Source organism: Protopterus annectens, chromosome 11.part0 (genome assembly GCF_019279795.1).
Source record: "Protopterus annectens isolate FY-2018-M chromosome 11.part0, PAN1.0, whole genome shotgun sequence".
Classification (NCBI taxonomy): domain Eukaryota; kingdom Metazoa; phylum Chordata; order Ceratodontiformes; family Protopteridae; genus Protopterus; species Protopterus annectens.
The window spans coordinates 331,268,572-331,295,451 of NC_056745.1; the positions used below are offsets into that span (position 1 = coordinate 331,268,572).

Below are 26,880 nucleotides of genomic sequence, written 5' to 3' on the forward strand. Positions count from 1 at the left end.
GGAAAAGTTTAGAGTTGTTATTGTAGTACTGTAGTTTGTGTACCACACGTTTCACTTAGTATGCAGTAATGATTTCTCATGAAGAGTGGAATATCGTGTCTGCTGGTATCACTTTATGGAGGTCAGTCCCACCAACTCTTGGAAGGTGTTGCTGCAAGTTCTGCCAGTCTTTTAGGAGGTGTTGGTGCTTTACCTGATCCCACACCTACACCACTCCTTTCCTTGAGGCAGATGGTCTACAGTTCCCCTGCTGTCTCTCTAGATGGTACATCCAGCCCCCAGTCCAGTATTTGAAACCGGTCTTCATGTTATTATATCTGGCACTCTTTCCCTGCTTTGTTGGGCTAGCCTTTGCAGTTGAGTGCTTTGGTCCCAAATAATAACTCTAATGTATTATATCCACACTTAAATTAGTGTCAGAAACTGACACTTTGTTTTCATTACATTATTGTTTGCATATTTAGAAATTGCAGGCTCATGAGAGAAGAAAGCTGAATAGTTATGTCTGCTTTATGTTTCTGTAGGTCACACCACTAACTGCCTTAAAATTTGCAGAGCTTACAGTAAAAGCTGGTTTTCCAAAAGGAGTAATAAATATTCTTCCTGGTTCAGGTAAGTGACAAAATACACTGCAAAAATTTTAACAGAGTGCTCTTTACAGAAATGCTAACCACTTATTAAAATTATGAGGAATATTTTTTTGTCTTAATGTAGGTGGCCTTGTGGGACAACGGCTGTCTGAACATCCAGATATTCGCAAACTTGGTTTTACAGGTTCAACGCCTATTGGCAAACAGATCATGAAAAGGTAATTTAGGTTTCCAAATGAGTTATTCTAAACATTTCTAAAATAGTTTCTACAGGTTAGAGGAATATGTGAGTTCTGACATTGGAACTAGTTGTTCAGAAACTGCAGTATCAGTTGTAAGGGAGGGAGTTAGTGCAAATAAATACCTTGTTATGGCTTAAACACATACAGAACAAGGGATACCCAGCAAGCATTCCTAGCTGTAAACCACTGCTGTTGTAGGTAGTACTACGATGCAGTTTATGATTGCTGTGCGATACACACAACAAACAAGGCTGGATTGCAGCTGTTTCAGTTCTTATAAACACTTGCAGAATGAACATAGATGGAGAAGCAGATTGTTGCTTGTGATAAAAGGATGCAGTACTTCACAGATGTATACAGTTATATTTAAACTGTAATATTTATTATAACCACATGTGCCATGCTTCTGTACATGAAAGTGTGCTGTGATTTTTCCTGTATTACTGTATTTTTTGCATTGTTTTTTCTGTTTGAGACTTAAATTTCTGGCATTCATCTAGGAAAAAAGCTTGGAATGCTATTTGTATGTACATTTCTTCCTACAGAATAAGCAACTTGCTTGTAATACATTTTACTTCAAAAATGCCCACAGAGAATGCATCATTTAAAAAAGTCTTGAATCCAAGAGGCTGACCACTTTATTTCTTTCTTTATTTATTTGACATTTGTTTACCAGGGTGGTCTGACTGGGTCTTCAGAACCCATTTTCAGTGGAGGCCCAGGGAGAAAAGCTGCACATACAGTACAAAACAAATACATTATAGTCCAAAAAACAATACAAGTGACATGAGGAATAATATACAGAAATAAGTTGATTAAACATAAGCTAGGTTACAAGATATACTACACATCTGGACAATTCTATAGAATTATATCATTGTAGACACTTTTAGTCATTGGAACAACATATACATAGCCTATGAGTAGATAAAGTATACAAAAGTAGTATGTTGGTAGTACAATGTATGCATGACTTACTGTATGTGAATTATAAAATGATTTCTGCTCACTTCTTTTATAAAAAATACAGTTGTGTGGGTAGTCACTGTAAGAGGAGATGTCTGAATTGTTACTTCATTGCAATTTCGACATCTGGTACAGCTCCTGCCAAGGGCCTGCCAGCTGGCTATAGGCTTTTTCCAAGTAACTGGTACTCCTCCCAGACCACCACCAATGGGTTAGCTTAGCTGCCAATCAAGAACCCATGGGCACTGGCTGTTATCCAGCCTTAAAGATGGATTAAATGGTCAGATATTTGTACATGAAGCCCCAGGTTACAAAAAAAAAAGCATATCTTAATTTTTTTTCTTGTTTGACAGAAAATAGCACCCCACTTTATACATCAGATGAAGGGTGCATATGCAGGTGAATCTGTAGAGCCACAAAAATGGAGCAGTACAAAAGAGAAAAATGTGATTATATTAACAGGTAGTATCAGGCCTTGCTGACAAGATGCAACATATTATAAAGAGTGTATATAAAATAGGCAGCCACAATTGTAAACATGTCTGGATAATGAGTTCCACACTGCTGTCACAGACTTCTCTGTCCCTGTCCTATGGAGATTTGGACACCAGATGGGGCTGTTACCATCTCATAGGGCCACAGTCATGTATGTGATACATTTTGTACCTATGCTGAAATATAGCAGGGCACCAGAGTAGACCATATGGCTTCTAGCCTAACAAACATTACCTAATACCACCAATGGAATAGGTGAGACCAGCACCATAAGTGGAATCACTCTTAAGACACAGACGACAGTGGGAGAAAACTTTGACAGCAGAGGTAGAGATGACGCTATACATTTGTTGCAATGTGCAGCTACTGATTGTACAACTATACAGTCTCCTTATTTGTGGCCACTTGACATGTAGTAACAGCTGATGTGGTTGTGACCCATTCACAGCAACTGACATGTTTCTGCACACCAGCTTAATTATCAGATCCATGGTGGAGACAGATCAGAAGTGTCATAGAGTGCCAGCATCACTTTGTAAGCTAAGTTTGAGTTATGAGGCACTGATACTAGAAGAGGCCCTGCACTGGGCCCATGGGCAGACATGTCCCCAGTCCCACCTGCTCACTCAGCCTGGCAACTGCAATCTGCTACAGTTTACATCAGAGCCAGATGAGTGTGTCCACCTTGCCAATATTTCATTCTTACCCTCCCCCAGGAAAGGTAGAAAGGTACAGCCATTTAATTCCTTCCCCTCCTTTTGCAGCTCCAGTAGGCACGGACTATGGGTCACCTGGATCATAGTCAGGACTTTATCCCTCCATGCCAGCAGAGCTGGTGATTTGACCTTACCGTGAATTGTAGGCACCACAGAATGCAGCCAGAGTGGCAAGCAGAATTTAAAGAGGTTTTTCAGATAGTGGGGTTGTGGCCACATATCAGGATTCTACTATGCAGTTTCCTTCAGTTGTTTGGCTTCAGTCTAGACATCTGGCTAGAACGCCAAGTTATACATCCATCACCACCACTGCCACTACCATTCCCTGGGATGGGGCATAAACTATGATTCGCTATTATGAGGATATAGCACCTTGGTATAAATTATATTTCCCAGAAGAACTGCTGTAGCTGAACTTCCTGTACCCTGATACTTGACAGGCACAGGGATTGATCAATTCCTGTGACATCAAGACTCAGAGTGCATCACTTCATTCATATTCATTGGTCATACATTGTAGTTGTACTGCCTTTGGGATTGTGGTGTGTTAGTGGATAAGGACATTTCCACTTAATCTTAAGGATGCAGTATCTGTGGAGTTTATGTAAAGTAGCAGGAGCGTGGTGTGTGTGTGTGTGTGTGTGTGTGTGTGTGTGTGTGTGTGTGTGTGTGTGTGTGTGTGTGTGGGTGTGTGTACATGTGTACGTTGTGTGTGCATAGTATTGAAATACACACACACACACACACACGTGTGTATAAATTAATTAAAAAACATATAACAATTAACTGTTATAATTTGACTAAGATTTATTTAAAATGTACTGTACGCAGGGTAACAAATAGCAATATTGTTGACTGTGTAGATTTTATTATGAAGTAACTACTAGATCATTTGTTATTCTGTTTAGCAATATTTGCACTGGATGTTCAGCTTTTAGTCAGTTAGATGTGCAGCTGTAGTGTACTGCTTTACCAGATTCTGAACACTTAAATGTTCGGATTTCCAGATTTCTATAAGAAATGTAATCCAAATAACCTGTTACAATATTAACTTTATTTTTGTTATAAAGCAATGCAGGTAGTCAGCCATTGTGTTTGCAGTTTGGTTGAAACATGTTTAAGTCACATTTCATTTGAAAGTAGAACAAAGTAAAGTAACAGTTCATGTTGAACACTTTCCCCATCCTTACAGTTTTTTTTAGTTACCCTAGTGAAACGTAAAGGTACCTTCATGATTATAAAGTAAAAGAAAAAAAACTTGTTCACAGTTTACTTTGTATCACAAATGGAGGTGGACTGTTGTGTCACTGTGTACTATGTCATTGAAGAAGCACTATCTTTCTTCTTTGTTTAGTACAGGGCACGCATCACTGACACTGTAAATACTTATTAATCATAATTTGAGCTATTGCTTTCTTGTATTATTATAATATTATTTTAGTTTATTTTTTTTCTCTGACAGAGCTAGAGAAGTTATATTTCATGCAGGCTTTTAAATTATTACCCAATTACTTATTTTGTACACAGCCTGCAACTTATCAAAATAGTTTTCGCTCAAATTGTCTAGTATAGTCTAGGTCAGCTAACAGGGCGGCCGCAGAGGTGCAGCACATTGTTGCCTCACAGCAAGAGGTTCTCTGGTTTAATTCTCAGCTTAGGTGCCTTCTGTGTAGAGTCTGCATGTCCTCCCTGCAGTTATGTGGGTTTCCTCTGGGTGCTCCGGTTTCCTCCCACATCCCAAAGACATGCTGTAGGTGGATTGGACACTATAAATTGGCCCTAGGTGTGAGTGTATGCGTGTGTGTGCCTTCTGTGGAAGGTTGGGCACCGGGCTGGCAACTCAACACCGTAAAACTCCACTGCCAATCGTTCTGCGGACCATTGTTCCTCTGTGGCAACCTCTAACCTCGAAAAGCCGAAAGAAGAAGAAAAGGTCTAGGTCAGCTAACTCTTTCATGGGCAATTTTTGGTTTATTTTTAAATCATTTTAGTGGATTCAGACATTTGATGAATGGCACACAAAAAAGATCCTTAGAGTCAGTATTTTTAAGGTGACACTGTAGTGCCTAGCACTGCCCAGACTGACAGACCCCAGATATTAGAGTATGACTACGTTTGCACTTGGAAGTTTCTTTTCCTTCTGATGGATGTCGACTCAGGGATCATGAGGATAGTAAAAGTATGATATTATTGAGAGCATGACAAATAGCCAGGCTGCAGCCTGGCAAAACTACAGTTAACTGAAAATGTTTTCCAAATTCTGCAACTTTCCAAGACTTTCTCCAGGGAAATATAACTTATCCCAAGGTGTTATGTCCTCATAATAGGAATATGATTATCTGGAGGGGATCTTCCCTTTCATGAAGGTTTATGGTTACCAATCTGCCTCATAAGTTTTTTTTTTCATGTCCAGAGAATTTGGCAAACAAGTTTGAACTGTTTCTTGCTTTGGCAGTTTGTAATAATCTTATTGTATGCAGTTAATGCATTATCAGGATACCTGAGTAAAGCACAGTATGTTACTTAGGAAGCACAAAATATTTTGATTTTATTCTTTTTTCCACAGGTACATATGAGTAGGAAAACTGTAATCTTGCATGCAAAAAATCAGAATGCATTTCTCTGTATTGTTACTTCCTGTCATTTTCTATGAAACTGCACTTCAACCATTAAAAAAAAAGTGTAAACATGTGTTTTTTATTTCTCTTGTATAATCTCTTTAGCTGTGCTGTGAGCAATCTAAAAAAGGTTTCTCTTGAACTGGGGGGGAAATCACCACTTATTATCTTCAGTGACTGTGACCTTGAAAAAGCTGTGAGAATGGTAAGCCTTTAGTGAAAGCATTGTTTATACACAAAAATGCTGTCTGTTGATGATTAATGTTTTCCACAGACTGGAGCTTTTAATCTGATAATCACATAGACCCTGTCATTTGATAGACTTTTACTATAAATACCTTTCACTGTTAAAATTAAAGTACAGTTTTGTACCTACCATAAATGTAGATGTCCGATAGATATGCAACTGCAGTCATAACATATGGGTTGTCCTGCCTCAGGCAGCTTCTTCAGTGTTTCTTGCCCCAGATGCCAGGTGCCCTCCTAGGAAGGCTACATTTGGTGAATGGATAAACAATTTTGTTTGGAGATTGCTTTCCTTGTACTCTCAGCAGCATAGGCCCAGCAGTTGGTCAGACTTTCTGGTGGCTTTAGTGTGGAGATTGCTTTTCTTTGTACTCCAGCAGCATAGCCCACAAGCAGTTGGTCAGCTTCTTTCTGGCCATGAATGAAGGATTGGTTCTTAGAGACTCTGTCCTGATGAAAATGAGAAAAGGAGGTACTGCCATGAGTGCCTGTATCTCCGAGACTCTTCTTGCTGATGTGATTGCCAGGAGGAAGAGTTAATTTTTCAAAGACTAAATTGAGGTGAATAGGTTTTTCTTGTGGAGGTCTGCCTACTTTCGTAAAGATCTCTTGAACTTTTTGGAAAGAGAGAGATAGAAGAGAGGTAACTAACCTCCAAGTTATGCTCAACAGCAATGGGTACCAGTGCTGCCTTGGCCAGTCTGGAGCTAAAATGCCTGTTGGTCAGCAGTGGTAGAGGAGGGAATGCATAATTGTGTTAGAATTCCAGGCTGGAGGAGAGAGCATCGCAAAGAGATCTATGTCCCGGGTCTTCCCATGTTGTTGTTTGTGAGAAAAAATGTGAGCAGCAGCCATCATTTCGTGGATCCAAGAAATTTCTGCTCAGCTTGTCCGCCAGTACATTGTCCTTGCCTGGAACAAACTGGGATTGCAAATGTATCTTCAGACTTAGGATTTTTCCCAGAGAATCATTGTTAGTCTGCAGAGGGGATAAGAATGAGTGCCTCCTGCTTGTTTATATACCACATAACAGTGGTGTTGTCTGTCCCCCCATCCATGGTCTGAGGCGCCTGTTGTAATCATTTGACCTGCTTGACGCTTGTTGAAATACATGCCTTTGTTTAACTGACTTGCTTGAGCCCACAGAAATTCTCTTTGCAGACATGGAATGAGTGGGATTACGTCCTCTAGGCTTTGGCTGTGTTGGGACCATAAGCTTTTTAAGTACCATTGCAGCTCTCTCATATGAAGTCTTGCCAAGGTATCAGAAGAATGCAAGATGCCATGAACCCCAGGGCCTGCAGGATTTTCCTTGCAGTCAGCTGGGAGAGCTTCTTTCCTGGGAGAGCTTGAAGTACTCTGGTAACTGCTGTTGTTTTTCCTCTGTGAGATAAGCCATTTGTGTTTTTGTGTCCAGTTTGGCTCCTAGGAAAATAATCTATTGGGATGGCAGAAGTCTTGATTTCTGAATGTTGACTGTGTATCCCAAGGCCTGTAGTAATTGAATGACATAGTCCAAGTTTGCATATCAGGTTTGTTTGTTGTCTGCTTGTATGAGGCAGTCGTCCAGGTAGGGGTATATTTGAAAGTGTGCCACTATACTGATGCCAGGCATTTCGTGGAACACTCTGGGCAGTAGATCAATGCTGAGAATTGATAATGCTCTGTCCCTGCAAGAAATCTGAGGTATCTTCTGCAGCTTTGTCTGATTGGGACATGCAGGTATGCCTCCTTGATGTCCAGAGTGACCAGCCAAGACCCCTTGCCCAGCATAGATAAGTATTTAGAGTAGACAAGTCCAGTATAGGCCTCCATTTGTTTTCCTTTCTTGGAACAAGGAACAGTCTTGAATAAAATCCTGGCCTTGTTCCTGTGGAGGACCTTTTCTATTGCTTTTATATTTAACAGCTTTGAAACTTGAATGAGTGCCTCTGCCCTGATGAAGTGGGCAGGTTTGGCATGCATTGTCTTATTGGTGAATCTGTAACCTTTGTCTATTAAATCCAGAATCCAGTTGTCCTTGGTTAAGATATGCCAGTTTTTGAGAATAAGGATTTGAAACTTGTCAGTGTCTGGAAAGGACCAGTTCTTTGAAGGCCAATTCCTGCTGAATCTGGGTGGCTGAACCTGGAGGAAATCTTTGACTGTCTGTACTGATTTAGCTTTTTCCTCAATGGACTTCAACACATCTTGAGCATTAGCACCAAAAAGCTTCTGTTTTTCCAGAGGTGCATCAAGTAACTTTACTTAGACATGGTTTGGAAGTGGCTGTTCTTTTAACCAAGCATGTCTACGTATAACAGCCCCAGTCATAGCTGCCCTACATGAAGCCTCCAATGCATCATAAATAACACTGAAAGAAATGATTGCTAACCCTGCTGAGTGTTTAACACTATAAATCCTGCAATGCCTTTCTATCAATAAGGAGAGGGGCTAGCTTTTTTGTAAATCAAAAAAAAAAAAAAAATCCTGGTAAACAAAAATAAAAAAAAAGTTAAGTGACCTCATGGTGGGGGTGGTGGTGTAGAGGTTCTTACATTTTCCCTCCAGGGACCTAGCTATCTGCTGGCAGTGTGGGGAGGGGGGGGGGGATGGGAAGGATTCTTCTTGGAATGCTCAATCCAAATGAGAGGCTTCATCTCAGAAGAGAGGTTGTTGGAGGCCTTTCAGGCCTGGCCTTTTCTGGCCTGCCTTTTGGAGTGATGCCCCTGAGAACCCTGAGCTGAGACCCCCCTGAGAAATAAGATCGCCTTGATGGACATGGATACAGGAGGCCTAGCTGTCCCACGGGCAGGAGTAACCTTGTCCAGGAATGGTGGTGGGTGATCCAGAGATCCAGAACTGGAGAGGAAAAAAATCAACAACTTGAAGGACATCTGATTTACCACAGCAATTGCATTCAGAGGGCATTTTTTACAACTATGACTCAGGTATGCTTAGTGAAGCATCTGCCTTTTTTAATAAGATTCGGTCTGAGAGAACTGTGTTTAAATATTTAATTGTTTCTTCTCCTTGCGTTGTACTGACTGTTGTCTGACCTTTTGCTTACTCTGTCAGCTACAAAATGTGGTATGCTGTCTCTGCATTTCTTTATATCTTTATATCCTTATTTAAATGTAGATTTGGGTATATATGTCTGTGTGTTGTGGGGTGGGGGGCAGTGTGATATAAGATGCAAAGAAGTTCTGCTTCTCTGTTCTTTATTTTTTTTCGGAATCTTCTTCTCCGTCAGGCATGTTGGCTATCACTCCCTTTCTACTGGTCTTGAACCTGTTCATTCCCCCGTTGCATCAGCTGCTTCAGAAAACACTGGTGGGAGAAACAGCCAACCAGAGGGACTGTCATTGAGGCAGACAGGAGAATGATTTCTTGCTAGGTCTTAGATCTCTAATCACACCTCTTGTAGCTAACATGCTTAAATGTGAGCATGCCTTCAGTACCTTCTTCAGTGCACATGTGTTTCTCCAGATGCATGATGAAAACTAGCAAATACATCATAACAGCTTTAAACTGATGCCTCCATCAGTATACCTTTCTCTGCAATGTCAGTATAGCAGGCTACACTGTCCCTCCTGTGATGGGCAAGCCGGCATTGGTCTCTCACGTCCACCCTCCCTCCCCCAATTTCTCCTGCAAGTGGTGTACTAATTGATGTAGGCCATCTGAGTTACAATCCTAGCTTTATCCCTCTGCAGAATGGCTGCCCAGCTCTTCTTTATTACTTGTCTAAAAGGGCTTCTCGGCAGTTCTGATGATGAACCTTTATATTTTCCAGTACATAATCCTTTCCTGCTCTGCAAGGGTAGGCTATTTAGAGACCATGGAGACATGCTAAGGAGTATAATTCATCGATTTTTTTTCAGTTTATATTAAGTGTTAATGTTTTCCCATTCTTGCAGCCTCTGTGGAACAGAATATTAGAAGACTATAAGTTCTGTCCATACACTAGACACTTGAGTAGCCTACCAGTCACTTGCATTAAAGTCCAGTACTGAGACTGCAGGGTGGAATGAGGTGGGCATTCACCTCCTGAGGTGCTGTTTATTCTATGACAAATTAAATCAGGAACTTAACTGCTGATTTGGTAGTTCATGTGGATGTTAAATATCCCATATCTTTTGTTGAAAAAAGTAGGGGACAATTCCTGGAGTTGTTGCCAGATTTTCCATCATTTATTCTAAACACTTCTGTTGTTGTTTCATAAAATAGGGTTAGTGGGTCATGTGTCTTACACTATCATGGTCTGTTACTTTTGTAAAACCAATCTGGTGCTGTCGTAAAATAATGTAGCATTTTAAAAAAGAGTCAGGGGGCAGCCATATTGAAATGAGAGCTTCTCTTTGTTACTGTACATGTTCCGAGGTTTGTGGTTTTCAGAATACTGACATCTGTCTTTAGTCATATTTTGAATTTTTTTTGAGCCTTTGAGCACTATGTCACTTGCACTGTGAAACCCATGTTTTCTCCTTGTCCCCCATGTCCACAAAACCAGTGTTGCCTGGGGGGGGGGGGTTGGAAAACAGGAGCTGAGATCTCAAGGCTTTATGCCAGGTGGGGAAGTGTAGGATACTGGTAGTCATCATCTTTGGTCTCTGTTAGAATTTTATATGCTAGGTTATAGTCCTCCTATTCCTTCCGTCAGCCAGCAATCACAATACAGAGCCATATACACTTACCCTAGGAAGGGCACAAGCTTCCTTATGCCTGCAGTGCTTAGCTGGAATGGAAGGAGTCCTTGCCTGGGCTTGTGCTCCCAGAGGGTGGTCATCTGGCAGGACTTAGCCAGCTTCCTCACCTAGAATGGATGAGTTAGCATTGGCTAGCTGTCATCATTACTTAGCCAGCCTGTCCGGTGCCCATTCCTCTAACTGTAGCTGTGACGTATGGGCAGCAGACATTGTTTTACCCCTCTATGTCATAGAGACAGATTAGTCTTCAGGCGTTTGTAACCACTAGGAGTAATAACTCTTCTTTGGTTTGTGTTTGCTGATTCCTTAACCTGGCAGAAAGTGTAATAATTAGTAGTGGGTCATCTGACATTGAGATTCTTGCCGTTGTGTTTTTTTCTTTGTTCTTTTTGCCACTGTGCCTGCAGTCCATTAAGCCTTCAACAACTGGACTCAAACTGATTTTGCTCCCCCATGAACCACTAAAGTGAGACCCGACGTGAGGGGCATCATTCAGGCAGACATGACGGCTGCTTGTGTCTTTGCCAATAACTTGGCTGTGGGGGCATTTGAATAGCATCATCCCACCTGCTGGGTGGGGGGGATGAACCACCCATTTCACTGCAGAAGTTCACAGTATCCTCCTGTAATTGTATGGTCTCATAAACTCATTAATGGGGGCTACCACCAGATGGTGGCTTGGTGAGCTAAAGGACCACCCCAGAATGCCTACATAACACAGCTCCTCTTCCAAGGGAATGTGGCAGTATGAGCCATGCCCTGCACCACCCCAGAATTGACATACCCACCCTCCCCTGCCAGCTCCATCAAGCACTCAAGCTGCTAATCAAACTTGAATTAGATGGGTTGTAGTCAGGGCTTTACCCCTCAATGACATTGTAGATGGTTGTTGTCATTGTCAGTTTTAGTCATGGAACTGAGTCTCTGTATATGTACTTTACTGGTATCTGGATTGTATGACTTTGAATGTTATGGACCTCACACGTCTCCAAACTGACTGGCCAAAGGCTTAATTTTTGCTTATGTGGCTAGGAGGAGGCTGTAGGCATTGGGGCATTAATCATCATCTGTTAGGTGTCATAAAACATTTTGCTGATAAGAATTTGACTTTTTTTCTGTTTGCATCTCATACTATTTCCACATTGAAGATTGTCCAGTATACATTAAGTCGCCTAGAACTAGGGCTTTACCAGTCCAACCTTACTTATGGCTGCTTTATCAGCATCAACTGTCTGCTGTGATTACAGCCTTTTAACTCTGTTTTGAATGAGCATATTTGCATGCTTTGTATTTCTGCATTTTCTACATGAAATACAAAAGCATAACTGAGAGAACAGAGGATACTGCTTCCCCATGTAGAGAGATGCAATAAGTCCTCCATTATGTATTCACAGATAAACAGCTAGTGGAGGACTCAGTTACTTTAATTGCTAGAGTTAGAGAAGGAATAATTTTACCTGATGAATTTCTTGCATAATGCTGTAGCAAGAAGGAGCAGGGAAAAAAGTCAAGCTTTTGACAGTTGCTTGTTTGGGAAAGGCCTTCATGGATGTTCTTGGTGTCCAGTGGGGAACTAATGTGTTCTTGGTGTCCAGTGGGGAACTAATGAGAGGTAGAAGTTTATAGTCATTTGCAGACTTAGCCATAAAACCCAAACATTTGCTTTGACCTCCAAGAAGTAAATGCCATCGAGGAGTGGCCCAAGGGGGCAACTCCCCCAAACGTATATGTATACCAACTTTGACATCACCATACCTTGGAGAAAGGGGGATATTCTGAGAAATAGCATCTCAGATTTAGTATATGTAAGTCTGTTTTTCTGTCATTCAGTTTATTTATTTCAGGACTTGTTCTAGCAGGTCCCAATATTTCATATAGTTACTGTGCAAGAATCATAGTGAAGGGCCAGAATTTCAAAAAGAAGATTCTCAGAAATATTTGAAAGGTGTGACTTGCAACCTGTGAAAAAGCGTATGGATCTTAGTAGACAGAAAAAAATGTAAAAAATGCAGTTTGCTGTGGTGTTTATTCATAAAATGGATATGTTCCTGCACATAAGTCCAAAAAATGCACCCATCCTTCTCCATGCCAATTAAATAATGATCTGTTCTACATCTCCAGCACAGGCTGTAGTTGCATGCTTCTGCATGCAGGAGTAGGCGGTAGGCAGTGGATGTCAGTGTTTTGTGTTATGTATTATGAGTGATTTTGAATGATGCAGAAAAGTTTTTCCTCCTCTTGGTGTGTTTGTTTCATGCAGGTTTTGGCAATCACCACCACCACCACAACCAGATTGCCAAGCAGATATTATACATCCTGTTACATTTCTCCCAGAGAAACTTCAGTAGGGGACTCCTAGATGCCTCCCACCTACCAGTCATGTACATGATTCCATGATTCCTCTTCATTCTGTAATCTGAGTAGACTGGATGATGTGATTGCCATCATATTATAGGCATTTGGGCTATAGATAGTATCCTTCTCTTTTACCCTCCTTTCGGTGTACTGCTCATATAATTCTCAAATTACTGGATAACTTCTGCATCCTGAAGAAAACTACTGCATAGGAGGAAACTCCCAGGTAATACGTTTCTGGCAATGAAGTATAAAACAGTGGTCCAGTCCGGCTTCCCCACCCTTAAATCATGTGTAAACTGCAGGAGGTTGCTACTTGTAGAATAGCTTTTTGTATTTAAACTTGTCAGTTACTGCTTCTCACTGAAAATCAGTCCTGAAACAGTTTCATGAAGGCATACATCCAGTGCCTAGCAGTGATTAAGTGTTTGGGCTTTTCAGTTTTCTCCATGGATGTGAGGCCATGGAGTTAATATATTGAAGTTAAGGAAGGTGGTGGGGGGCACATAGTGGCAAGCCCTCATGCAAAAAAATGCCTTTATTTTTATTTTTTTCATCTAGTTAAATTTTTCAGTTGTCTGTTTGTTTGCTTATTCCATCAACCAGACACCTTCCAGTCCACATGTGGGTTCAAGACCTTTCTGGATCTGGTGCCACAAATTCTAACCAAAGTGGAAGTGAAATCCTTGATGTCAAGCTTTGGGGGCAATTCTTCCACAGTTTATTGCAGCCCTCTCAAAATCTGTTACTAGACAGGGACTGTGTTGTAACCTGTAGCATCCCAGCCACCTCATAAACTATATAGAAGATGGGGTTTTGTCCTGCTTCAGACTTCCTTGACGTTAGTACCTGTGACATGGGTGGTATCCTTTGGTTGTCCTCCATGGTTACATAACCATGAAGTAAATACAACTGTTGGCAGATGGACCTCAGTGTTGGAAATGTCCCATCTATGATCAGCACCTCAATTCCTTCATGTCGTGTAGGTTTTTTCTTTATAAATTAAAAACCCCGTACAGCAAGCCACTTAGAGGATGTCCTTTAAGTGGCTTGCTGTACAGTGTTTTTAATATTTTTGTGATTTTCACTGCTGGTTTGGGTTTACTTCAGTTTTGGTTTAATAGTTTTTTTTTCTTGGCTCAGCAACAGTGTTGTGCAGCCTTTAACAATGGTATGTCCCATCCCTGTCTGCAGAAAACACCCTCGCAAAGGGGAAGATACAGTGGCCAAAACTCCTGCCTCAATGCTGTCAGCCTGTGGTCAAAAGTCCTGCCTCAGTGCTGCAGCCTGTGCACTCTGCTGATGTTTCCTCTTTATCTACGGGCAATGATTATCAACTCACCTGTGGTGCTTCTCTCACTGATTCCTGGATGATCTTGCAGCAGACATTATTGATGGTAGTAGCCCTTTTGCATATGCTTTCTTGACCTCTGCTGCTGCAGTGACCTAGGCACAGGAGGTATAGTTCTGGCTATTTGTCTGAGTTGTGGGTTGTATAATGGTTATGATGTTTATACCCCACATGCACAAGGCACAGGATTTGATTCTTGCCATGGCTAGGCTTAAAGTGGCCTATAAGGGCAGCTAGCCTAGTATTTGCCTATCAACTTATCAAGTCCTGCACATTTGGTATGTTTGCTGTGACTAATGTGCCTCAATATCTGCTTCCCATTGTGTAGATATGGCACCAGTTGGTTTTGTCCACTTCTTCTGGTAATAGAGGTATCATTTTAGTATCAGTTGGCTACAGGCCTCCTGTGGTTGACTATAATTGCAGAACTGGCCTTTCTGCAGCTTGAAGGGATAGCTGAATATAGCCTTCTGTGGGTCTCAGCCTTCCATTCTTTCCTGTTTGTCTGGGCATTTCCCAACACCCTGTTATACTCTGCTTCCCATTAGCAGGTTTGGCACATATCTGCATTATGGATGTATGTGTTTATTGTCACCCTGGGACCTGGACCTTTCCACTGCCATTTTAAGTTAATAACTACATACAGTTGTTGTATTTCTGGGTAAATATCCTCCCATGGCAGCAGTGTTCCTTCACGTTTGCTTAATCTGTGACCAGGATCACAAAAGCACATCTTTAATGTTGTGTAGTTTTCGGTCAGCACCTCTCAAAGTCTGTGGCCCTGGAGGTGTTCATTTAACATGGAGTTCGCATCTGTGCTTTGGGCTTGCATGACTTAGATGCTCACTATATGGTGTGGAAAGTGTTTTTTTTTTTTTTACTGTTTGTATGTATTTCAGTACTGTGTTGCTATCATATCAGACTGTGTGGTAATCATGGGTTTGGCTATTTATGATGGCCCTTTTACATGTTGTTACATGTACAATTTGCATGGACATATACTGTTTCTGTACTGCATTTCTTATATGGGTACCTTGTGCTTGTATTCTTACTTAGGTGTCTGGTTCACAGCTGAGTGATTGTACATACTGTTATGTTTCCTTGGCATGCTGTTTGCCTGGTGTCCTTGTTTAGCCTCTGCATTTCTGTGCTTGTACATCTCCAGAGTCTGCGTTTTGAGCTCAACATTATGGGCATCACCCACCCTTAAATAGCATTTCCAGTATGGAGTCAGCCTGTCATTAAGGATGTCACATGCACAGCTTGGAGACACTCAGCTTGTGCTCCAGTGACTTCCAAGAAGGAATATGCCCTATATAAGACTGTGGGTGAGTGGAATGAGTTCCTAGTCTGGTGTAGTAGAGTGGACTCCTACTTGATTTCTTTAGTCCAACACGTAGCCCAGAGACCACAGAATGTTTTTACTTTGCCACGTGGAAAGGAGTTTAAAACACTGGAAAGGGTGGACAAGAAAAGTGTTCTTTTCTGCCATGTTAGAGCTTAGTTCCTGTTCTCATAGTGGATCAGATGCTGGTAAACCTTTCAGACATATCTTAGTTTGAAATTAAAGTAAATATTCATGACACTGCTTATAGCTTCAACAGTTGAATACCATGTGACTTACTGAAATGTTGATAGTGCTGATTCTACAGCTAGGACTGCAGATGTACGCTTCACAAGGTGACATAATCGAAGGGTCTCCTCTGTAAAGAAAGAGCACATACAATCCAACTCAGATGTCCTTTCCAGGGTGCAGGATAACTTATATGAAGTGGAAACAAGCATTTACCATGATAGATAACCTTTATGGACTCTCAGACCTTTTCTTCTTCATCTTTCTCTGCTTGGACTAACTAGCCTCTTCTCAGGAAGAAAGAAGCCTTAATATATCCCAGTCGGAGGCATTAAGCATCAGATTGTTTCTCTCCTCCCCTTCTCCGTCAAAATCACTCACGAGAATGGTTGCACCATTACAACAGATATCATCTTGTATATCATCTGGGGTTGTTCTGGAGTGTAGTTTCTGCAAGTTTGCTTCCTGCTTGGAGTGTCACCATGAAGAGCCAGTGTGTTCTCAGCATGGTCAAGGTTGGCAATGTCTTAGAGCTCTTAGGTTACATCCTAGTAGGAGCTCTACTCAAAGATCAACCCATCTCAATAGAGCTGTTTGGATGCTTCTATTCTGTACTTATGTAAGCCATAGTGGCTGTCCACCCTTCAGACCAAGGCATCTATTTTTCCTCTCATATGTTCCTAATTCCAAAGGAGACAGAAGGCCTCTGTTTAGTTCTGGATATCACTGATGACAACAAACACATCTGGTGCTTCTTGTTTGAACATTTAATTACCGGTGCCCCAAAGACCAAACCAAGCAAAAGTTCCATAATGTTTTGCAAGGGGCTATCCTCACTGCATTCTCTTGACATACCAGCTTAGTTAACTATACTAAGCATGCATTCACACAACCACAGGGAAGTGATAAACAACCTACAAGAATAAAAAGAACAGCCACACAAATTTTGATTTTGCAGTCAGTAACAGTATAGCAAAGGTGATTAGGAAAAAATAACACTGGGAAATTGGGAAAAGGTGTGAATCACCCAGTCATATGTTAAACATTTATAGAGAAGCCAGCTCCATTCGTATAGTGGGACAAAGCCCTGACTATTATCTAGGAATCACAGGTTTGATTAGCAGCATAGGATTCTTCTGGAACTGTCATAGGGGAAAATAGTCATGCCTTTCCTTGGGGATATGGGCTGAACAGAACCACCTTATGCTGCAGTTCTTTCAAAGAGGTGCACAGGTGCTGGGAGGCAGGCCTCAGGTTGTACATTTGACCCGCCAAGCTGTGAAAATTGTAGCCTTCTTAAACAAGACCTCATAAGTGTGTAAGTGTGCGTGTGTGTGTGCGTGTGTGTGTGTGTGTGTGTGTGTGTGTGTGCATGTGTGAGCGCGTGGGTATGTGAGGAAATATAGTGACCCCACTGTGATGTGGGTTACCCTTGTCTTGCTCAAGAAGAAGGGTTAAATCCTTAAAAAAATCACCTTTACTGCTAGGATGCGTGCAAGGGTGCAAGCAACCCCTGTGGCTGTATGGATGATGACCCCTCCATCTCAAGTGGCTCTCCCTCTTGTGCCGAGGATGCCAGTATAGAAGAATCAATAGACCATTTCTCATTGGGAGTGGCTTGATGGTTGGTAGGCACTTGTCAAAAAATAATAAAAAAAAAAAAATAGAGAAGAAACAGTCAGTACATCAAGTTCTAAATGGTGACTGTTCAGGGAGTTAGCACTGTGCTGTCTTATTGCACTGCATTTTTTGTTAATGGGTATTCCATATGCTTTCTGGCACTTCAATGTCTGCATTCCACACAGTAGGTGCCTTTATTTTATTGAGTGGGCAGCATTTTCATTATAAAGTGCTGCCATCTGGGCTGTTGTCTGTATGCAGTTTAGTAGTGCTTGCAGTAAGTCTCTGTAATGAAATATGTCTAGTGGCATTATCAATTCCTGTGTAACATCTTTCTGATTGGTACCCCTGTGGCTGAAGTCCCTAGAGCTGACCATAATTTGTGAAAGATCCTCTGTGATACTCTTAGATGACTGCCTTTACTTGCATGTCATTGGACATTCTGCAGTGTTGTCTGTTTGTTCCTGCAGACAGAGAGGGTCCAGGAGATCATGGCCTTGACTTGGTGACTATGCAGAAGGATCTTACCTCTGACTCTACTGCATTTTCTGGGTAATGGCTGTTAAGCTGTTCACATTGCCTTATACATCCCTTAGACTGTTTGTCGTAGTGGGTAGAGGCACAGTACACTCACACTAATCAAAGGGTGACTTCTATTCTGTGAAGCCAAACCTGTGTCAAATCCTTATAGTGAATTGTAGAGTGAAGTGGTAATAATGTCTTCTTATATTTAGAGGAAATGTTTCCTCTCTATAGAAGAGGCAGTCCTGTTTACCCCAAAAGCTGTGGCTGGAGACATTTTTCCACCCTTCCTACTTATGTAGTCAAGCAGTCACATCATTGTGTGATACTAGAACAAGCAAAGGTACACTGTGGTTACAGCATTCACCCATAGACAGAGGAATCATACTGTCATTAGACCACATTACATGTGATATGAATGTGCTGTCAGACTCCATAAGCCAGTACTGTTGTCTGCTGCTGGAGCTTGAGATTTAGCACACATGTTTGGGGCAGATCTTTTGGGAATGGGGCACTCTGGAGACTGACCTGTTTACCAACCAGGAGAAATTAATTTTCTTTCTTTTCTGCTTTGTGCACCTGGGAAAGGAGTAGATAATAGTGGCTTCATATTCCATTTCATGGAAACGGACAGTGCTATACACAGCTTCACCATTCACCCTAATTGTGCAACTGATCATAAAATTCAGGGGCAAAAGACTACAACTCATCCTTGTTGCCCCATGATTGCTGAGATGGGTGGTATGTCAGGCTGTGGCATCCCCTGCCAGTACAGGAAACATTCCTAGCCCAGCCTAAGGAAGTCTCCAATGGTTGGGATGCCAACCAACTCTTCCTTGGTGATAGGTTGCCGTTATAGATTCTGCTGGATTTCCTCACTGGGATTTCAAAAGTGATTCAGGTGAAAATCTTACTAACAAACGAACAGACATACTATTCGAAATGGATGGAGTTCTTCATTAGGGTTGAGAGGAACCGTCTTCACACATAAATGATTTTGGGTCTTGGTTACTTCCTGGTCATAGTGCATGTATTACATATTTCTGCCCATCATGATAATGTGGAGGACGAGGCTATAGCCTGGCATCAGCCAGTCAAGCAGTTCCTTAAACAGTTCTGCATATCAACCTCCATTGAAGAAATCCTCCCCTTCATAGGGCATGAACTTCTTGATAGTCAGGCATACCCATTTCCTTTTCAAGTCCTCTAGTGCAGCTGCATTGAAGTTAATCTCTTAGAAAACATTTGTGGCCATCACCTCTGCCCACAACTCTCAAAAACTTTATCTGCAGGGAGTTATATCTGGTCTTTAACTAGTACTGGGTTCTCTTACAGGAAATTCACATTTCCTCTTGAAAATGATGTTAGAATTATCCTTAAGCCAATCCATTCATCTCCCGGTTTTCTTCATGGGATCATAAAACAGCGGAGAGGATCCTTCACATTCTGGCCTTACATACAACTTAGATTTTACATGTAGTGAAGGCAAGAAATTAACAAGAAAGTAAAACTGTTTGTGTTCCTTGTTGTCAGAAGGGAAGGATTGTCAGTTTCCAAGCAAACTCTTTCCAAGTGGATTGCAAACTGCAGATCCTTTGCCATTAGGCAGCTAACCATGCTGTAGAAAATCGTAGCTCTCTGGTAGTTTGTGGATTACAGTCAGTTTCTGTTTAGTAGATACACAATTGCTGTACAGATACCATATTTATATTATCTGTCCTGTCACAGAGTACTTTCATATATTTCCATCACATTGCAAAGCATTGCCTCATAACATATTAAAAATGTATCAGTAAAACATATGCCAGCAAATCTTGGAGATGGGCTTTGCCATAGGTCCTACAGAGAATAAGACCATCTCAGCCATTTCATCAAATTGACATAGCATGAGTCGATGATACCAATATCACATTGGTGAAACATCACTCATCCCATGCAAACTGCTAGCCACAGGGCGGGTACAACATTGCACACTAATATAACCTGAGGAATTTTGCATCAGTGGCTATGTCTTGGCTTATGCCTCCGAGATTGATTGACCTGATTGCAGTCATCATTATTATGGGATATTGGGTGGCCTCTCAAGCAAGACTGCCACTGGACATTATAGGCACAATGTAAGACAGTCACTGGTAGTGTACAACTAGATAGCATAATTTGAGAGTCTCTCCATTGTGGGTGACAGTTGACATCTTCTTCCAGAGAATCCTGTCATCCAGTTCTTCCTAAAGCTCTAGAACTTGTCCCCAAGATGAATGCTTATTTCTCTGGTTCATGTCAGGTAATCACCATGCTGGCTCAGGAGGAGGTGGGTGGGAACACTTGGCCCCGTGTTGTCCTCTTGTCTCACAACACCAACATAGTTTGCATCTCAGTCTTAACAAGAATTGTTTGTAAAGTTCCCAGGTTCAGTGCCTAAAAAGCACAGGCCTTCAGGGTTTTCCCTTGGTTGTCTGGTCACTAAACAGGATGCAAAATCTGTGTCCATTGCCTGGAGAAGGAGCACCAAGTCAAGGCATGTCACAGGAGGTAGCACTTCAGCCTGAAGAAGACATCACAGGCATGAAGGAATTGTTAATATCTGTCTGCCTTTAGGATGGCTGTGATGTAGAGCGGACAACACGGAGATTAGCAGATTGGTATGTTGCACAACCCCAGCTATATAGTTCCCTCTGAAATAGTTTGGGGTTACTAGATACAATGAATTGTCTTTCCCTGAAGAAATTTGTCTTGTGTTTTGTTTTCTTTTTGCATTATTTTCATAACTCATACTTACTGTTATCCCAAGCAGGTTCTGATGTTTGTCTTCCTAGTCATGTTATAAATTGTCCATTATTAGAAATTTCCACTAGGTATAGTTTTGAAGTTTTTTTTTTTCCCTTTATGCTATAAAGTAAATCCGTTTGACATCCTCTGTAACTGCAGTCCCTGGCACCATTTATTTGTGCTACACTGGGATAGGCTGGAATGCTTTACTTGTTTAATATAAATTCTGTGTCAGATGAACCTAGTAGGCTTGACTGGTTTGCTAAAATGTCTCTAAAAGAAGTAATATTACTGTAGTAAAACTTTTTTTGTGCATCTCAAGACTATCTGTTTATTGGATGTATTTATGCTGTTAGCATGAATGTGTACTGAAATTCAGAGGAAGACACGTGTGGTATGAAGGATAAGGTGAAGATGAAGGGTAAGGAGGAGTTATTTGAGTAAGTTAGAAGTATATTAGATTTGTTTTGCTGTACGTCTGATGTTTACCATGAAAACAGTGACAGTCATTTAAGCTTGAACTTAAAAAGGCAGGTGCTATAAACTGCAGTAATTAATGAGCACGCACATCCATATCAAGATGTTAAGGATCAGGCACAGGGATCAATGGTGAAGGAGCTTGGCATTTGGGTGCCTGTGTATAACAAGGTAGACAGCCAGTAACCATACAGCTATTTGCTATGCAGTTGTAATTACAATGATACCAAGGAAAAGATAAAAAAATAGTTAAAGGAACATTTTCATAATGACCTTCTTTATTTATTTTTCTAAGGATAATCCAAAGGAGTCAAGAATGATTTTGTACTTGTGGTGTAGTGGAAAAAGCCCCAAACAATAGAACAAGCAGTAATTTAATTAATGTAGTAACATGAGATTGCATATAATACAAAAAGAAGTACACATTGTAAGCATTTGCCATGGTAGCATAAAAACTTTAAAACATTGCGACACAGTATTATAGGTACAATAAAGCAATAAATTCTTTCAAATTCAGGATCCTGAAATCACATTTGAAAGTTGACTATGTTATGACTGCCAGACATTTACGTATTATAGAAATATATGCACATTGTATAATATTTCTAGGTTGTTTAGAGTTTAAAGGCATACTATCAAACAAGAAAGCATAAAAAAGTAGAAATCACTGAGGGCAGTGAAAGCTAAAACATACAGGAAGACACATGAAGGTTTAAAATTTTGAGAGGGAAATTAAAAAGGTGAGTACCAGAACAATTATTAAGCATTTCAGAAGAGTAGTGGGAACACTTCAGAATAAAGTGATTGTGTTGTATAGAGGTTAAGGTGTATATTAAGAGGAAGTCGGATGGTAGTTTTCTATTGCTGTTTAAATCTGTTTACCATTTCACTCTTAGTATTCCAATTATCCTGTTTTAAAATAAACAGTATGTCACTTACTTCACTGTCCTCATAATGGTTCAACACTGATGACTGTCCTGAAAGTCAGCCTTTCTTCTTGAATATTATAACCTAAGAAAATAAAAAAAGTAATAATTGTAAGTATTTACCATGTTTCACCTTTCACTCTTTGCCTGATGCTGTTGTTTTGTGCAGGGCATGGGAGCAGTGTTCTTTAACAAGGGAGAGAACTGCATCGCTGCAGGGCGGCTATTTGTTGAAGAATCGATTCATGATGAATTCATCAGGAGAGTTGTAAGTTAGCATGGATCAAAATATATTCAAGTCATTGTTTAGAGATGTAAGAAATTAAAGATTGTTTTATTGTTAACAGAATTAAGAAGTTCACCTTTTGCTTTGATAATGTATTTTGTCTGATCTGTAACTTATCTGTCCCTGACTCTACCTGAAATAGGCCCACATGGGTCATCAGTGTTCTGTCCTGGTTAACAAATGTATACACTGTACATTATTTCCTTTGCCCATTATCTTCAGATCACTGCTTGGAGCTTTTTGGCTTCTAACTGTGTAAGTGTTGTGATGATGATTTTTGGGGAGTGTTTGTTCTCACAGCTCTCTTATGCAGCAGGTGTAATGTGCAAAATCCATTCTAAAGAAATCACATTGACAGCAGATTATCAGTAGGATCTCACTGCTCTAGTACCTTACATACAGCCACTGGTAATGACTCACCTATCACTTTATAAATGGAAAGTATTCCCTCCTCCCACTTTCTTGTCCATTGTGTCATCTATGTGTTTAACTCATGTTTATGGCCAAAAGCAGAGTTGATGTCACTGTGTCAGACTTCTAGCCAGGATTTGTAAACCAGGCTTTCTTGTTTGATAATGTGGCCTAATTCCATGGGACAGGGCTTTTGATACTTTTCTGAGTTTAACTGATAAGCCACGTGACAGAGAGAGACAGACAGACAGGATAATAAGGAAATTAGCAGATATGTGGATGGATCAAGGGTTAGTAGGTTCATAGGTGATTACTAGGCTAATGGCACAAGAGCCTTTACAAGTCTAGCCATTAATACGCAGGATATGACAATATTATATCTTAATTCCCAGATATGGGGTGGGGGTAGTATCAGGGTAGTCGTTCTTTGGGAGTTGGAGTCCTGAGTCATTTTATAGACTACCTTTGTCCATAAGGGACATGGGCAGTACCCTGGGAGTGAATCTACAGTTCCCCATCCATTTATCCAAACTCTTTTTGAAGAGAGTGCGGGACAGGCTTTGTTTTATGAAGATGGGAAGTTTATTTCATATTAGAGGTAGCCTTTGGGATACAAATCTGTTTCTCCAGGAAATTCTGTTAGAGTCATATAAATGGATAATATTGTCTCCTCCCATTTTCAGGTCCTTTGTGTTATCTATGTGTGTAACTCATGTTTATGGTCAAAAGCAGAGTTGGTTTCACTATGGCAGAATTCTAGCCAGGATTTGTAAAACAGGCTTTCTTGTTTGATAGTTTGGCCTAATGCTATGGGACAGGGCTTTTAATAGTATCCTGAGTTTAGCTGGCAAGCCAAGTGACAGAGAAAGAGAGACAGACAGGAGAATCAGGAAATTAGTGGATATGTGGATGGATCACTGCTACCGGGCACAGATGAGGAGTCTCCCTGCAGCATCTAGTAGCACACTTGCACCTTGTGGAGAACTGGGTAGCTGGACTACTTCCATTGTAGCTGCTGGGGCAGCAGAGCCCTGGAGGGTGGAGCCTGACTATATTGAAAGACTAGGCTGCAGTCTGTTGATGGACTGGGGCAGCAGAGCCCTGGAGGGCGAAGCCTGACTATTTTGAAAGACTAGGCTGCAGTCTGTTGATGGACTGGGGCAGCAGAGCCCTGGAGGGTGGAGCCTGACTACATTGAAAGACTAGGCTGCAGTCTTTTGATGGACTGGGGCAGCAGAGCCCTGGAGGGCGGAGCCTGACTATATTGAAAGACTAGGCTGCAGTCTGTTGATGGATTGGGGCAGCAGAGCCTGACTATATTGAAAGACTAGGCTGCAGTCTGTTGACGGACTGGGGCAGCAGAGCCCTGGAGGGCGGAGCCTGACTATATTCAAAGACTAGGCTGCAGTCTGTTAATGGACTGGGGCAGCAGAGCCCTGGAGGGCGGAGCCTGACTATATTGAAAGACTAGGCTGCAGTCTGTTGATGGACTGGGGCAGCAGAGCCCTGGAGGGTGGAGCCTGACTACATTGAAAGACTAGGCTGCAGTCTTTTGATGGACTGGGGCAGCAGAGCCCTGGAGGGCGGAGCCTGACTATATTGAAAGACTAGGCTGCAGTCTGTTGATGGATTGGGGCAGCAGAGCCTGACTATATTGAAAGACTAGGCTGCAGTCTGTTGACGGACTGGGGCAGCAGAGCCCTGGAGGGCGGAACCTGACTATATTGAAAGACTAGGCTGCAGTCTGTTGATGGACTGGGGCAGCAGAGCCCTGGAGGGCGGAGCCTGACTATATTGAAAGACTAGGCTGCAGTCTGTTGATGGACTGGGGCAGCAGAGCCCTGGAGGGCGGAGCCTGACTATATTGAAAGACTAGGCTGCAGTCTGTTGATGGACTGGGGCAGCAGAGCCCTGGAGGGCGGAGCCTGACTACATTGAAAGACTAGGCTGCAGTCTTTTGATGGACTGGGGCAGCAGAGTCCTGAAGGGCGGAGCCTGACTATATTGAAAGACTAGGCTGCAATCTATTGATGGACTGGGGCAGCAGAGCCCTGGAGGGCGGAGCCTGACTATATTGAAAGAATAGGCTGCAGTCTGTTGATGGACTGGGGCAGCAGAGCAGTACTAGCAAAAATGCAAGAACCTTTTTTATGACAGTGATCAGAAGAGTCTTCTGCTCATATGGAGAAACGTACAAGTAATGTTGTATAATCAATGTTGGTCCCTGCCATGTGATGCTCACGGGGAATGAGATAAAGAAGAACATTTTTTTGTTCCCCTTCTGTTTCATTCTTTCAAGCTACCCACTGCCCCCATCCATCACTGGGTCTACCAGTCCCTCCTACTGCCCTTAGACTATCGCCATTCTAAGGCTGGGGCTAGTGCAGAACCTAAGGATGTCAGGAAGGACATGTCTTTGACAGTCTCCATCAGAGGATTTTTTCATTTATGATCTATCCCTTGGTATCATTCTCCTCTCTGCATTCACTTTTTTACTACTCCGCTCTTTGGACCATACCTCCCCACAGGGAATGCCTAGACAACCCTCCCAGTCGCTAAGATGCCCAAGCTGCTAATAGAACTCAGGTTGCCTGGGTTGTAGTTAGGGCTTTATCCCTGTGCACCACAGCACTGGCCTAGGAGGAGCATTTTCTGCAGCTGAATTACTGCATAAAATATTAGAAAGACTCTTCTGTCACACACTGTGCTGGAAGAGAATATCAAAGCTGGGCAAACAGAAACATTGATCTGCCTAGGCTTAGACCATGAGGTTTCTGACAGTGAGCTATGCCTAAAGTTCAAATCTGTAAATGTTCCAAGGTCAAAGAAAGCTGTTTGTGAATTTCAAATGTCAAGGTAGCTGTGTTTTGCCTTACTGATCCGGTCCTGTAATCCTGCCTGGTTACAGTAGATGTCTGGCTTATGGGGAAGGTGTATTAGAACTGTGCTGCAGAGTAGCCTAAAAAAAGCACTTGTTTGGGGGAAAGTGCCATTTCAGACTATCCTAAATAACAAAAGTACACGCATACATACACACATGGGGCAACATGCTGAGAAGTGTTTTTGTTTTTATGGAAAAAAAAGCACATTTGTCTATGTATGACAGAATGTTAAACCAATTTTGTAGAATATTTGAAAAAATATATAACAGTTTAGTCCATCTGATCCTTTTATGATAGTTGGATCCTTCTTCTTCTTACTATTACAACTACTACTAGAACTGCCACTACTATTATTATTACTACTACTACAACTACCATCACAACTACTAATACTACCATCACTATTATTACTAATACCATTTTTGCTGTTACTGCCAAGTACCACAACTACTATAATTAATACCACCATGTCTACCATTATTAATACTACAACTACCATTAGTGACTACCACCACTGCTATAATACTGCCTCTACTGCTGTTACTACAAGTACTACTTATACTATTACTAATATTATTGCTGTTACAATAATTACTGTTACTACTACTGCTACTTTGACCACCATTACTATTATTACTACTAATACAACCATCACAACTACTAATACAACCATAATTACTGCCATTTCTGCTGTTACTGCCAAGTACCACTGCTATTAATACCAGCACTTCTGCTATTACTACTACTAACATTAAGAGTTATCACCGCTGCTAATACTGCCTCTACTGCTGTTACTACTACTACTTATACTGTTACTACTACTATTACTACCACCATTATTACTACTACAACCACCCCCACAACTACTAATACTACCATTTCTGCTATTATTGCCAAGTACCACTATTGTTGCTATTAATACCACCACTTCTGCTAGTATTAAACTACTACCACAAGTAAGTACCGCCACCACTAATACTGCCTCTATTGCTGTTACTGATACTATGGGTCTATATTATGTTCTCAAACTTTTAAAAGTTCGAATGTCATATGTTCCACACCATATGATCAAACTTTTAAAAGTTTGAACGTTTCAACGGAGATCTCCATACAGTGCGGAATGGGAAGATTTCCCTTTCCTACACTGTAG

The 26,880-nt window shown here is 41.4% G+C and overlaps 1 protein-coding gene across 1 annotated transcript in view; it reads left to right on the plus strand.

Moving 5' to 3' along the window:
- Positions 1 to 26,880, plus strand: part of ALDH1L2 (aldehyde dehydrogenase 1 family member L2) — a 362,966-nt gene that overhangs the window by 280,589 nt on the left and 55,497 nt on the right. The window contains exons 16-19 of the mRNA XM_044087828.1: positions 525 to 612; positions 715 to 808; positions 5,733 to 5,832; positions 22,321 to 22,419. Coding sequence (XP_043943763.1) covers positions 525 to 612; positions 715 to 808; positions 5,733 to 5,832; positions 22,321 to 22,419 — 381 coding nt within the window. The remainder of the gene's footprint in view (positions 1 to 524; positions 613 to 714; positions 809 to 5,732; positions 5,833 to 22,320; positions 22,420 to 26,880) is intronic.